General features: G+C 36.0%; 2 protein-coding genes across 2 annotated transcripts; both read left to right on the top strand.

The window, feature by feature from the left end:
- The first annotated feature begins 1,292 nt into the window (after positions 1–1,292).
- LOC121778645 lies at positions 1,293–5,707 on the top strand. Its single transcript, XM_042176029.1, has 3 exons — positions 1,293–1,671; positions 3,442–4,750; positions 5,335–5,707. Exons 1-3 carry the CDS (start codon positions 1,315–1,317, stop codon positions 5,583–5,585), a joined length of 1,917 nt encoding a protein of 638 aa, XP_042031963.1. The 5' UTR covers positions 1,293–1,314; the 3' UTR covers positions 5,586–5,707.
- A 2,055-nt stretch (positions 5,708–7,762) lies between these two features.
- LOC121778440 (rhodanese-like domain-containing protein 10) lies at positions 7,763–9,338 on the top strand. Its single transcript, XM_042175793.1, has 2 exons — positions 7,763–8,250; positions 9,060–9,338. The coding sequence occupies exons 1-2, from the start codon at positions 7,808–7,810 to the stop codon at positions 9,259–9,261; spliced, it is 645 nt and encodes a 214-aa protein (XP_042031727.1). The 5' UTR covers positions 7,763–7,807; the 3' UTR covers positions 9,262–9,338.
- The last annotated feature ends 4,894 nt before the right edge of the window (positions 9,339–14,232 follow it).

Raw genomic sequence — 14,232 nt, 5'->3', positions numbered from 1 at the left:
CATCTATGATTCGAGTCGTTGCAAAGTTGAGATCTTACATAATGCTAGATAGATTCATGGTGAGATTATGAAAGCATTACCCACCGGGGCTCCCTAGCTTCGCGTTTTTGTTGTGTCTGAATTCGTGATGAAAAGAAAAGAGTTCAATCTAAATCCATGATTGTGCACACTGTGTTTGATCCTTATCTTCCTCTGTTAGCCATTTTTTCTTACAATTGCGCTCTGTTTCTTGAATTTCTGGATTAGAAACATTCCGATTTCTTGGTGGTGTTTACGCGTTATTAACGAGAAATGATCATAGGTTATGTGTATGCATTCTTGATCAGAAACGAGCGAGGTTCTTCTTGAAAGGATATACACGGTCGTTTCTACGTTTTCTTGGTCCGTTGATCATAAACGATCGTTGTTCTTCTTGTTCTGTTGATCATAGGTTATGTATATGCATTCCATGAGATGTGTTCTTTCTTGATTTGTTCTTGCTCTAGAGAAAAACACCATTGTTGCTCACATCATTTAGTTTGATACTATTATGATATATAACCATGGCGCTTTATTTGTGTTGTTAAAATTTCTAATTGAATTAAGCTTATATTTTCAATTGATCAATCGATAATATTTGGTACGACGAATGTTCGGATTGAATCGACGAGCATGATTCAAATGTGTTGTTAATTTTGAACGGTGCCGTCCAAAAATGACTAATTCCAACTAATTTTCAAATGTGCTGAACGGAATAATTCAAAATGTAATATTGATGACTAAAATCGTAAAATCAGTCATTTGTTTAGAATCATAATTAGCATTTACTCTCACAATAAATTAAACATAGTTTAACAAATGCACACTTCAATTTTATCCAAAACTTGAGATGCCAAAGAAATGTTTGGAATACATTTTTGAAGTTACTTCGAAAAAGCAATTTTCTTTTATGTCTAGAGACGACTTGATGAATATGAATCCATCATCCATGTAATGTGATTTTAATAATCCTTTCATCTCAAATCTAAATATGTAAATTAGATGTAACAAGGCAAAGTTTGCTTAATTTTTGTGAACCAATTTTAATCACTAAAACAAAATTAATCAAAACAATTCTCTTACCTAATGTATGTTCTAATATATCCAAGCTCAATATTCAGTCAAGATTAATAAACTCAATAGGTCGAGTCAATTATTCTCATATAATCAAATAAATGAAATTAATCGAAGATTAAATATTAACCAATCACATGGAAATAGTGGATAACTATAAATAAGATATAATATGAAAAAATTGATAAATAACAGAAGCTTTGCTTTTGCCGCTGAATCGCCATGGCCACGAATCTCCACTCTTCTCCCCCAAACAAACGTCTCAAAACTCTATCCCCAAATTCCGAAATCCCCATCGAAAAAGGCAAAGCGAAATCCCTAGGCGATGACGAGCCTCCGCCGCCGATCGCCGGAGATGAATCCGCCGATTGCTGCGGGATTTGCTTGTCGGAAGGTGGAGCCAGCAGGGGGCAGATTGAGTGCTGCGACCATTACTACTGCTTCGTCTGCATCATGGAGTGGGCCAAGGTTGAGTCCAAATGCCCTCTCTGCAAGCGCCGCTTCTCTACCATCCGCCGCCCTCCCAAGCCGCCGGTTTTCGCCTCCGAGCGCGTCGTCCGCGTCCCTGTCCGCGATCAGGTAATTTTTTTTGTCGATTTCCCTTAATTTCCGGTGGCTCCACTTGAATGAGCTGATCGTGTAAAAACACACTGCAAAACACTAAAATGTGAATTTGTTAGTGCGTTTATTTGGGGGGAAAATTGATCAGTTTACAAGCCAGGTATGATTAGAAAGAGGCGTTTGGGGAATTAGCTGATCGTATACACACACTGCAAAATACTGAAATAGTGAAATGTGAATTTATTAGTGCGTTTATTTGGGGAAAAATTGATCAGTGTATAAGCCAGGTATGATTAGAAAGAGGTGTTTGGGGAAATAGCTGATCGCATAAACACACACACTACAAAACACTGAAATAGTGAAATTTGAATTTATTAGTGCGTCTATTTGGGGGGAAGAAAGTGATTAGCATAGAAGCTAGGTATGATCAGAGAGAGGTGTTTGTTAATTTGCTTCTGAATGAGCTCGTTCAACGCCACACGATGGAATGAGAATTTTAGCCAATTTCCCCCTCTTTTACATCTGATTGTGGGTGACTGTTACCTACTGTAAACCTTCTCTGTATGCAATGGTGATCTGATATTTTAAGTTATTTTTGTCATTTTTTGCAATAGCTAAATCTTATTCTACACTTATCTGTCTTTTGATTCTTTCACGACTAGTTTGGGTAAAAGAGTTGGAACATCCCAAGAAGTCCAATTGAAGTGTGATACATGTTCTTAGAGATCAGTACAAAAGTATATGTTAATTGTTTAGTATCCACAAAGAACATACTTTATGAGTTTATGTGCAAGATAAAATGGAAAGCATTGAGTTTGAACATCCAAATTTGACTAAATTGGTCAGAGTCAAGAATCTACCTAGCAACTCCAGTTTGTTCTTTTTTTCTCTTGTTCCTTTTCCGATTGAGATGTAGTAGCCCATGATTTTGTACTAACCAGCCATAAAAACGACTCAACTATAATTTAATAGATCTAAAATAGATAACCTTTTTAGATGCCAGAATATTGCTTACTTTTGGGTCCATTTCTGGATGTTGCTTCTTGTGAAATAGTAGGTAAGCGCCAAGTTTCATTAAACCAATTCATTAGTTGCTATAACTAGTTATTTGGCTTTGTGTCGTTGTCTTTGACCTCAACTTTAAGCATTTTGTTGCCTTGTTGGTCTAAAAGAACAAGGCGTAAGCACTTTAAGGGAATCATTGTTCCAGAACTATAACATTTTCGTGTCTTTAGAGGAATAAGGAATCTTCTTTAAAGGAAGTGTGTGATATAGTTAAGTTTAGAGTTGCTTGGCGGGCCTCAAATCACAAAGTTTGTAAGGCCCTTCTTTTTGTTGGTTATTGCTAGACTTGTGGAGTAGTTGTATTTGCTGTTAGGCTGATCTAACCTTTGGGAATTTCTTATCCCCTTGTATTTTTTACCTTTTGTTTTTCTAATAAAATTCATTTCTTATTGAAAAGAAATCCTTCCCTATAAACTTCAATGCCATGTTTTGCAAAGCACTTCTGAGCTAATTCCAGTTAATATGCTTTCAGATTGAAATCTGTCTTTTGTAAGTTGTTTAGTAAAAGTGCATCCCCAATTCCCTATATTGTTGATCTTGGTGTCACAAAGAATATTTTTATCATTTTTCTTACATCGTGGTTCATTTCCTAACTGCTCTTTAACATTCTTTCAAAAAAGAACTGTGCAACCACATGATATTTCCTTTACCAATAAAAAAAGAAGGAGCCTCTGCTATTCATGTTCCTACTATTTCATGTTCAATCCCTCTATGGTCATGCAGGCTTGTCATTATTCTGGAAATTTGGCAAATGGCCCTCGAAATATGTATTCCGAAGCTAAGTGTGCTACATGTCAGGGTGTATCAGATGAAAGCCTCTTACTCTTGTGTGATCTTTGCGACGCTGCTGCTCATACGTACTGTGTTGGCCTAGGTTACACAGTTCCGGAAGGTGATTGGTTTTGTCAGGATTGCGCACTTCTGAGGGAGGAACAATTGAAGAGTGAATCAAATATCGATCCTGATGTTCAAACGAATGTGGCATCGGTTGACAGAATATCTACAGAGGAACACATTTCTATTATGGATATCGTTCGAGAATCTCCTGGCCATGCACCTCGGAGTTCTGTAAGGGTCTCATCATATCATTCTGATTTGCCACTTAGTACTTCTAATGATGGAGTTGTTACGAGAAACGGCATTGAGCGATCAAGTTCAACAAGCCATGGAGTTATTGGGACGCAGGCACCAACGTCGAATGCTAGAACTCTACAACATTGTCGTAATCTGCATGATCGCATATGTGCATTGCGTCAAAACTGGAATGGACTTCGAAGTGGCGTTTTTCATTTCTCTTCCAACCGAGGCAAGGGAAATATTTCCCAGAATTCTGTGGCTTCCAGAAGTGGAGACTGCGTGAATCAGCAATCAATGGCTCGGTGCAGTTCTCCTGATGTAAAGAATGACCGAAGAGACCATGAGATACAGAAAGCCTGGGAGATGTTTGATAAAGCAAAGTCCAAAAGACGAGACCGTGAACGATCCAATATTGTGCCTCAAGCCTCAAAATTTCAGACAAGAAAACCCAACCCCCCTAAAAGTGCTAATTTTGTGAGCAATAGATCAGTATCACTAGATAGCCAACCTAATGGAGCAAAGGATTGCTATGCACAACCATCTTCATCTTCTGGAAAAGGAATGCAGAAATTGCATGTGGTGAAGGAAGTCACCTATAGCCGTGATGATTCAGTAATTGGTCATTCTGGTGCACACCAAGAATTGAGATCTTCTAAGGAGACTCCCTCACACGTGCACAAGGCTAATATAAGAAGCATGAAATCACCAGCTACAGAAACATTAGGAGGACCGCGTTGCGTCGGATCAGATGCATCAGGACGAGTTGTTCCAAATTTCGATCAGGTTAATGGGGTTAATCACGTGTCTTCCTCCCATAGCAAGGTCAAACATGCGAAGGAGAAAAGGGATTCGGAGAAAATTTGTGTTGACAGCCAGCAATATAATGCTGCCAAGAGTGAGATTCAATCCATAGTAAAGCTCAACTTAAAACTTCAGACTAAAGAGGAGAAACTAGGTATGTCAGCAAATATGTTCTACATTTCCATTTACCAGATGCTTCATATTTATAATAGTCTTTTCACATCACCAGCTTTTGGTTGTTATCGTAAAATTGAGGTTTAACCTAATTATGGTTTCTTGGTATCGTCAAACGACAGATGAAATAAGAAAAAATACATTCTTTAAGTAAAATTTATTCCCTCTCCAAACAAACAATAACACCCCCCCCCCCCCCAAAAAAAGAGAGTCAAGCCAATGTATTTTTCGCATCAGCCCTGGTTTTCGCTTATATTATGCAGAATGCTCTCAATAGAATGATAACCTAACCACACGAAGTACACACCCCATTGGTGTCTTCACATGCGCTATAAGTTGCTCTCTTGATCAGAACTTGTGTTGAAAGCTTTCTTTTAGTTTCTCCAGACTAATGTGGTTAAAGAAATTATGGAATTTTAAATATACTGACTATCCCAGTGTCTGGTACTCGCTCTCAACTCACTAGCATGCATAATAAGTAATAACTACATTCGATTCCCTTTCATATGGTTGATATATGTTGTGTGAGTTGGATGTATATAAAACCAGCTGTACTCTCGACAGATGTGGACGCATTCAAAGAAATCGCGAAACTTTCCACTCATTCCATACTAGCTGCATGTGGTTTGGAGCATCCACGGCCTGGTTTGCCTTCAATTCCAGGTATCGTATGCTCCCATCTCAGCAGTGTCGAACAGAATCAGAAATCTAGTTTAATGCCTTGTTCTTGCCGAGAATGTTTCTATGCATTTGTGAAGGATGTTGTCAATTGTGTTGTGTTGCAGAAGAAGGAAAGAACTCACAAAAATCCATGATATCTTCATGTTTGTAATACTAGTAATTTATCAGATGTCATTCTTGTAAAGTAGGTGTAGCTAGTAATAATGTACTTGTATTCTCTCAGTTCATGAAAAATAAAGAGTAGTATTGGTTTTAATTGATTTAAGTTACTACTCCTTCCGTCCCAACTAAGTTGAGTCAAAACTTTTGGGAACGAAGATTAAGAAATTGTGTTGAAAAGTAGAAGAGATGAATAAAGTAAGAAAGATAAAGAGAGAGTAAAGTAAGTGATGAAATAAAGTAAGAATGATTTGATATTTTATTTTTTGTAAAAAAAAGGAAATGACTCAACTTAACTGAGATATCCCAAAAAGGAATATGACTCAACTTAGTTGGGACGGAGAGAATAATATTTAACATGAGAGACATGGAATTATAAGAAAAGATAGAACTTAGAAGGGTCAATGCTGATGTTGATGAGTTATTCTAAAAAAATGAAATAAAGTGAGAAAAAGAAGGAAAAGGCAAAGATGGCCCACTTATTGGATTTCCCATCTTGACCACCACGTGACTCCCTCACGAGATTGAGAGCGACCCACCGCCCGTAGCCTTTCAATCACGTGCTCTTAGAGCGGCCACTATAAGGTGGACGCGGCTATAGCCGCGAGCGGGGCGGAAGCGGGGCGGTAGGCGCGGCTATTATAGTGGAGGGGGTGTCCGCCGCGAGGGTGGACGCGGCTGGTGGGGGGGAGGGCGGCGGACGAGGCTTCGCCTATAGGCGCGGCGCCTATAGTGGCACGAAGATTAGCCGCGGCGGTTGCATGCGAATTTTTTTTTTATTTTTTTACACTTCAATTCACCTATAAATACACCTCACTCCATTCATTATTTTCACACCATTCAAACACAACATCTATACAAATTTCTCTCACTACAATTTGGGGTCGGAAATGAACAATTTGTGGAGAGACAACTGGAATGCTCTGATTCAACAGGTGCAACACCAGGCCGCCCAGGAGGTAGACAACTGGAATGCTCTGATCACATAAAACACTGCAGGCCGATTTGATTGAATAAGTGTGGGCACGTAGAGGAGGAAGTGGCGTTGTGTAAACTTGGTAGTGATTTGTACTAGATTCAATGTAGTGTGTGATTTTAATTTTAATTTAGTGTGTAATTCTAATTTTAATTTTAATTCTAATTCGTATAGTCGGCTTCTTCTAATCCACTAAGAGTCCGATAAATTTGTTCTTAATTACTTGAAATATTATATAATGAAAGTTGATTATAAAATTTGGGGCTATTGGAGGTGTCCACTATAGTGGCGGACACAAAATTTTGGGGCTATGGACAAAAAATTGGGGCTATGGACAAAAAACTGGGGCGGGGCTATTAGGCGTGTCCAACTTATAGTGGACACCCTTATCCCCCAACCCTTTATTTATTCACCAATAATTATTTTGGTCATAAGACTCATAATGATTGTCTCTAAAAACTGTGATATTTCAGAATTTATGAAAAAATCAATTTTCAATTTTTTTGCTTTATCCCCCGTCAAAGACTTTCTTTTAAAAAGACAATTTAATTAAGTACTACTCCATCCGTCCGTGAAATATTGTCCAGTTTTGATATTTCGGTCCATTTGAGAAATAGACTTTTTTTAATGTTGGTAAATAGACTCCACTTTTCGCTAACTCATTACGTTCATATTTCATTATAAAACTAATATATAAATGTGGGGGCCTATCTATCACTAACTTTTCTTCATATTTCTTAAAATCTACACCGAGTCAAACATGGACAACATTTGGCAAACGGAGGGAGTATATCTTTCCTCCTCCGTGTGAGTAGAAGTGACAATTTTGTGGACACATAGAATCAACAAGTGTTTAATAAACTGAGAGAACATAAAGAAGAATCGGTAGATAAACCAAAAAATAATAAAATGTATGAGATTACAAAACGACCCCTTAAGTTCAACGCCTTCAAAAAAAAATACGACTCAATTACAATAAAGTATTATAATGAAATCAACCAAACTTGTATAAATTAAATCATATCAAAATGAATAATCAATTCAAACATAACTATAAATTACTCCATAATAGTACAAATTGGACGGGCCCTAGGTTAATGGGCTCAATCCGGGTCGGGTATAGCCCAATACCTTTTCATCACCCCATTTTCCTTATTGGACTATTAGCTAAAGGTCTATTTCCAAAGCTTGAACTCAAAGATAAGATAATTAGATAAGCGCATGGCTTTTCACTTGAAGCACCACCACACATCCACCTTCAAACACCTCCGCCCCGCCACCCCTCCGCCGCGGGGACGCATCCGCGTCCACGCAGCTCTAGGCGGCCGAGCTCAGGAGCTCATCCAATCCGGCGCGGTCACTCCCATCCCGCCAAAAGATGCAGCCGCGGCACTGGAGTCCCGCGGCTACACCTTGCTGGACATCCGTCCAGAGTGGGAGAGGAGCAAGGCACGTGTCTCAGGATCGATGCACGTGCCGTTGTTCGTGGAGGACAAGGATAATAGCCCCGTCACGCTGTTGAAGAAGTGGGTGCACTTCGGTTACATTGGGCTGTGGACGGGGCAGTTGTTTACGATGATCAATCCGAGTTTTGTTCAAGAAGTGGAGGAGGTTGTTCCGGATAAGGATTCGAAGCTGCTCGTGGCCTGCGGGGAGGGACTAAGGTACGCGTGAGATTCCGAGTCCTGGGTCCGTTGTTTTAATACGAAATTGGTAAAGTATGTATGACTGGAGAAAAAACTAGTTAAGGTAATGTTAGGGGATAATGATTCTATGTTGCTTGAGGAATGTGGGCAGGGACTAACGTGCGCGTGAAATTTCGAATCCCAAAGCAACTGTTTTAATGTACTCTCTCTGTCTCCTAAAAATGGAGACTTTGGGAATAATACGGGGTTTGATGCATAATTAGTAAAATATGCATGAGAGAAAAAAATAGTTTAAGTTGTGATAGTGGATGCTGATTTTAAGTTGCTCGTGACATGTGGGGAGGGACCAAGGCACGCGTTAAATTCTGAATCCGGAAGCTACTATTTCGCGCACTCCATCAGTCCCCTGGAAATGGTGATTTTGGGGACGACATGAATTTATGCGAAATTGGTAAAGTATACTGTAAAAGTAATTGAAGTAGTGTTAGTGAATAATGAAAACTACATCCTTAGTAGTTTAATTTGTGGTTAAAGGTTTTAAAAAATATAAACTAGGCTGATTATGGGATGGATTAAAATAGCAAAAAGATTTTTGGGATGAAAAAAAGTAGTACTATGTACAATGAATTCTCTTATTTTGGATTTTCATGTATTCCATTCTAGAAAACACGTGATTAGTAAAGTTATGTGATTAAATTTTCAAATTTGTTCATGTTCTCATGATTTATACCGAGAAAGAGAAAATGTAGTTAAAATATTAGCTATTACCATATTTGGTATGTGAGAAAACTTACTTTGTTTATTGATAACATGTCATGCACATAAAGATCTTTGATGGCTGTTGCAAAACTGCATAACGGAGGATACAAGAACTTGGGGTGGCTGGCCGGAGGATTCGCCCGGGCGACCGATGGCGATTTTCCGGCCGTCGAAGGCAGTGAGAAGTTGGAGTATGCCACAATTGGTGGTGCATCTTACTACTTCCTTAAGTTGCTTCTTTTGTTACAAGCTGTGGGGAAGAAAAATTGAGCCCATGGTATCATTTGGAGTTACATATTTGAAACATTGAATTGAGAAAAAAAAATTGCCTGATTCATGGAGTTAAATTTCCATTTTATTTCATTCTTGGCATTGGATTTAATGAAATAAAATAAAAGATCAAGTTCGTATTTGGAGCCTTCATATTTACTAAATGGTTGAAAAGCGTTGGTTCATATAAAGACATTCCCTCCATATAAATAATACTCTATTCATCCATTAATAAATGTTAGACACAAATTTATAAGAAATTATTATAAAAGAAAATGGATGGAAATGTTAACAGAGTGTAAATTCTACTTTTAGAGTAGTATTAATTTTATAATAAATAAATTAATTAAATATGAAATTTATTTATTAAGAAAATGAAATATATAATTGAGCATCATAAAACGAGCTGGATAAATAATCTCTCAATCTTTTTCCATGGCTAATAATTTGGTCACGCGTCATATTTACAACTTTATTAAAATACTCCGTAATAAATTTTTGGGGGATCCATTTGATATGAACAATTTATTTTGTGATTATTGGTAATGTTACATTTTTTATTCGATTATAACTGAGAGAGAGGGTGGTGGGACCCACCGCACGCGAAGACTGGCAGGGCATGGACGCACGTGATTCTATCCTCTCGCCTCACGTGTCTCATATAAATCCACAAATATTTATTCTTTATAATTATGCCTATTTAATGAAGGTATAGTCTCTTTTATTGTATAAATTAAATGAGATTTATTTTCTTTTCTTCAAAAAGAGCATATTTTCCCTTCCGATTTAACTCTCCGAATAACAATTTCACAAAAAAAAACACTTCAATTAACTTGAGATGTATAAAATTTCATTCTAGTTATTCACAACATATTATTATATTTTACTCTAAAATCGAACTACCACTCACTTTTTGAAATGTCTTGTCAGCATTCCATTTAAACCACGAACAACCCCATTATATCCCCGATTTTATTTAATTTTTATTATTTTTAAAATAAATATGAACAATAAATAAATTGAAATTTTTTATATTGCAAATTCATAAAATTAAACTTGCACTTCTATAAGCTAGGATAACACACGAATTATAATTAGAATTTCTAATGATCGATGCTAGTAAAGAAAACAATCCTCCAACATAGTGTCCCACAACCTTCACGTAACCTTAATTGTATAACTAACCTTCGTCACATCCAATTAATTAGAACTCACACCACAACCCAAGCTTCTCTTACATTATATTCCCCTCAACCAAAATCATGACACTCTACCTAATTCATTTGAAAAAAATAATACCCATCATATTATAACTTATTCATAGAACACTTTTCTATGAATGTCTAGCTTTCTTAAAGTCGTGCGAGTTCATTGTTTTTTTTTTAAAAAAAATCTCATGTCTTAGTGTTTTTATTTTTACTAGTGGTGCCCTTCGGCTTGTCTAGAACGTGATGGAGGTTTTTTTAGCTTCATATATGGTTGGTATTTTTTGTCGATTGCGTTGGTAAACACTCGCTCACTACCAAAGTACTTTGAGCATTTTATGCAACATACACAATAATTCTACTCACTAAAACGATTGCCAAGTGAAAAATCTTTTTTCATTTGTATAATATTACTAGTATATTTTAGTATTTACTACTCTCCCATCTATCAGCAGTAAGAAGTCTTATTTGAGTTTGATACGGGTTTTAAGAAATACTACATAATATCCCGTTTTTCACGGATATTACGCCACCTGTCCTTATACGTAAATTGTGTTTTTGTGTAAAAATTAATGTTATTATCGTAAAAAAGAAATAATTATATTTAACTGATCCCTAAGCTGATACGATACCTCTGTAATGGAAGAGAATGTCCATGTTTTAGGGGCAACTAACACCCTTTTCTATTTCTTACTATTTTAATATAAATAAATTTGGATTTTGATTATTTTATTTATGGTTAACTTCAACTCTTGGTGTCACCATTTATTTAATCTGCAGATTAGAAGGGTATTTGATTTCATCAATTTTAATAGATCACTTTTTAGTAGTATTATCACTTAAATGTTGGCGACTTATAATATAATGGACTTTTACAACGGAATTGGAAAAATAGTTATTTAAATCTCAATTTTTGTTTGGCATCTTGTATAGTCTATAATTTTCAAATACTGCAAATTAAATCAAAACTTTATTACAATGTGTAATTGTTTGAAAAGAAAGTCTAAGTCGTGATACCCGAATTGAGATTTGAGAGTTAGAACTAGCGTGAGTCAAAGTTACGAACCCCAAATGACGAACACTCTAAAATTCAGATGCTAGAGATGCAAATGATAAAAAAAATCCTCAAAATTGATTAAGAAAATGGAAATCAAATCGATTCAAGCCAACCTAGCTAGACGATATCGTGTTAAGTGTCCGTGATTTTTTTGAAGTCATAAAATTCAGTTTTCACGCTGTCACCAATTTCACTGGAAAACTAGTCTCATGCGATCATACATATTGCTGTAAAGTTGTGAATGATTCGCATGATTAAAAATTAGATTGAGCAGAAGTTGGCAAATACTTATGATTTAAATGAAGTGTAGTTTTAGTATTTATAATTGGAGATGTTCTTATTTATTTTTGTGGCAAGATTGTGACTAGCTAGTGACATGGTTGTATGATGAAATGTACACCAATTAAGGTGGGATAGAGAATATATGCTTATTCCATTTTCTCATAGGAATGAATGTACGAAAATGACATTACAAAAATATTTCATCACATATAGTTCGTCACGTTGCATAAATCGTAGTAGATGATATTTTGCAAAATATAATTGAAATGGATGCGACTTTATAGCACGTCACAACTCACACAACACGAGTCTTGCATAAAAATATCAGTGAGATCAGGATTGTAAATAATGAAAATATGTGTTTTAATTGCTTCGATTGATTTGAACCATTGATTTTTTTAAAATGTAAATATTTACATGCATTGAAAATATATTTATTAATAACATTTACAAATTGAAGCAAAAAATTGAGAATAAGAATAAATTTGGTATTCAATTAAAAAATAATCCTATTTTTACCCCATAACTCGTGTATGAGACATAGCTGGATAAGTTTTATTGAATTATTTATTTTTTCTGTGGTCTGTGCATGAAGGAAGAAAAAAAAGGAAGCAACCTATAAATTAATTATATAAATTAAATATTGAATATATAGTTAAATAATAATATGTGGATAAAAGTGTTATGAGCCATGTTCTAGCAAACTTTGATTCTAAGAAAGTGTATTTATTTATTTATGCCAGGCTGTTTAGGGTCTAAGTTTCTAACCCTATTCCATTTATACCATTAATTAAATTCTAAAGTATTTGTTTAATGTGAAAGCTTAGCTTTATTGTCGGAATTAAACAACCGTTTCTCCACCATGCTTTTTTTCATACAATTGCCTAATTATTGCCGCACAAGATTCCATACAAAGATTATAGTACTATTATAAACATATTTCTATTTTTAAAATTTTTATTATAATAAGTAAAATATTGCTTATTCCATATATATTGATTTCTTCATCTCTCGAAAATTAGGATATAGTACTACGTAGTAAAATGATTATTAATTAACCAATATAGTATTCTTTGTTGAATTGTTTATGGCTAGACAATTTTTCTACTGCAATTTATATAATACAGAGTAATTCTTTAAGATAATGAGACATACATAAGCTTTTATAGCGACCGTTGCAAAACTTTGAGTGTGAACCTGAGCTGAACGACCATCCGTGAGATCTTGGTTGTAGTAACAAAAATTTAAATGATTTCTTATGCTTTCACTATGATACTATGAATTCATTCACAACCATTATTTGTTAGTTTCTGTGTTACTTACTTTTATAGCGACAATTTAGCATATTGCTGAACAACTTGTGTTGTGTGTATTCACAACGTTACACAAACAGATGAATCACACACTATATAGAAGATTCTGCAACGTTATGTCACCGAAGCTACTTTGCACAATGACACTGAAACGTAAAGAGAGACTGAATTTACGTGGTTTACCAAAGTTGCGTTGGCTACGTCCATGGGCAGAAACGAAGAACAGATTGTATTTAGATTGTTTTCAGATTACAGAGTTTTGTGTCATACTCATATATAAATAGGCACACGGGCGACGGGCTAGGCCCAATATAAATATTATGGCCTAAAACAGAAACATATCCCCGTTCAGCTAGCGGCATAATGTACAGATTCAAGGCATACTAACAGCTACTTGCACAAAGTTCCATATGGTATTATGACATATCCTTATTATTTTTTGACTTTTGTTCAAAATTGATTTGGATTCATTTATCGCTAATTCGGTATTATGTACTGATTCAAGGCATACTAATAGCTACTTGCACAAAGTTCCATATGGTATTATGACATATCCTTATTATTTTTTGACTTTTGTTCAAAATTGATTTGGTTTCATTTATCGCCAATTTACCATACATATATTAAAGGTAAGCCTAGTAAAATTTTGAGATGTGTCTGTCTTTATATCTATAGATATAAAGACAGATATAGATATAAAGACAGATCTTGCTTCAATGAGTCTGAGTTCGAATCTCACTGTTGTCGTGTAGTTGCTTCCATCTCTCGGGCACAAGTGTAAGGCCTTTGGAAACGGGCTTCTGGCAGCCAGTGGATTAAGGCCACCCCTTAACAGGCTACCACGTTCCCTGATTGAACCCCCTCACATGATGTCTGACCGGAGTGTGGGGGCCGCCAAGGCACGGAATCACCTTTTTATACCTCAACAAAAGGTAGATAAAAAAAAGGATAGAGAAGAGAGGGGAGCACGTGGGTGATGGAGGCCCCGTATTCCGGTGTAGAGAAAAAGGAAGGAGGTAACACGTGACTTTTCTTCTTTCCTACCAAAATATTCCTACTATATTTTGCTCCCTCGCACACATACTTGCACACTCATATCAATTTTTTGTTTTGA

The sequence above is a fragment of the Salvia splendens genome, chromosome 19 (assembly GCF_004379255.2).
Source record: "Salvia splendens isolate huo1 chromosome 19, SspV2, whole genome shotgun sequence".
NCBI classification, from domain to species: domain Eukaryota; kingdom Viridiplantae; phylum Streptophyta; class Magnoliopsida; order Lamiales; family Lamiaceae; genus Salvia; species Salvia splendens.
This window is presented reverse-complemented; position numbering and strand designations above follow the sequence as displayed.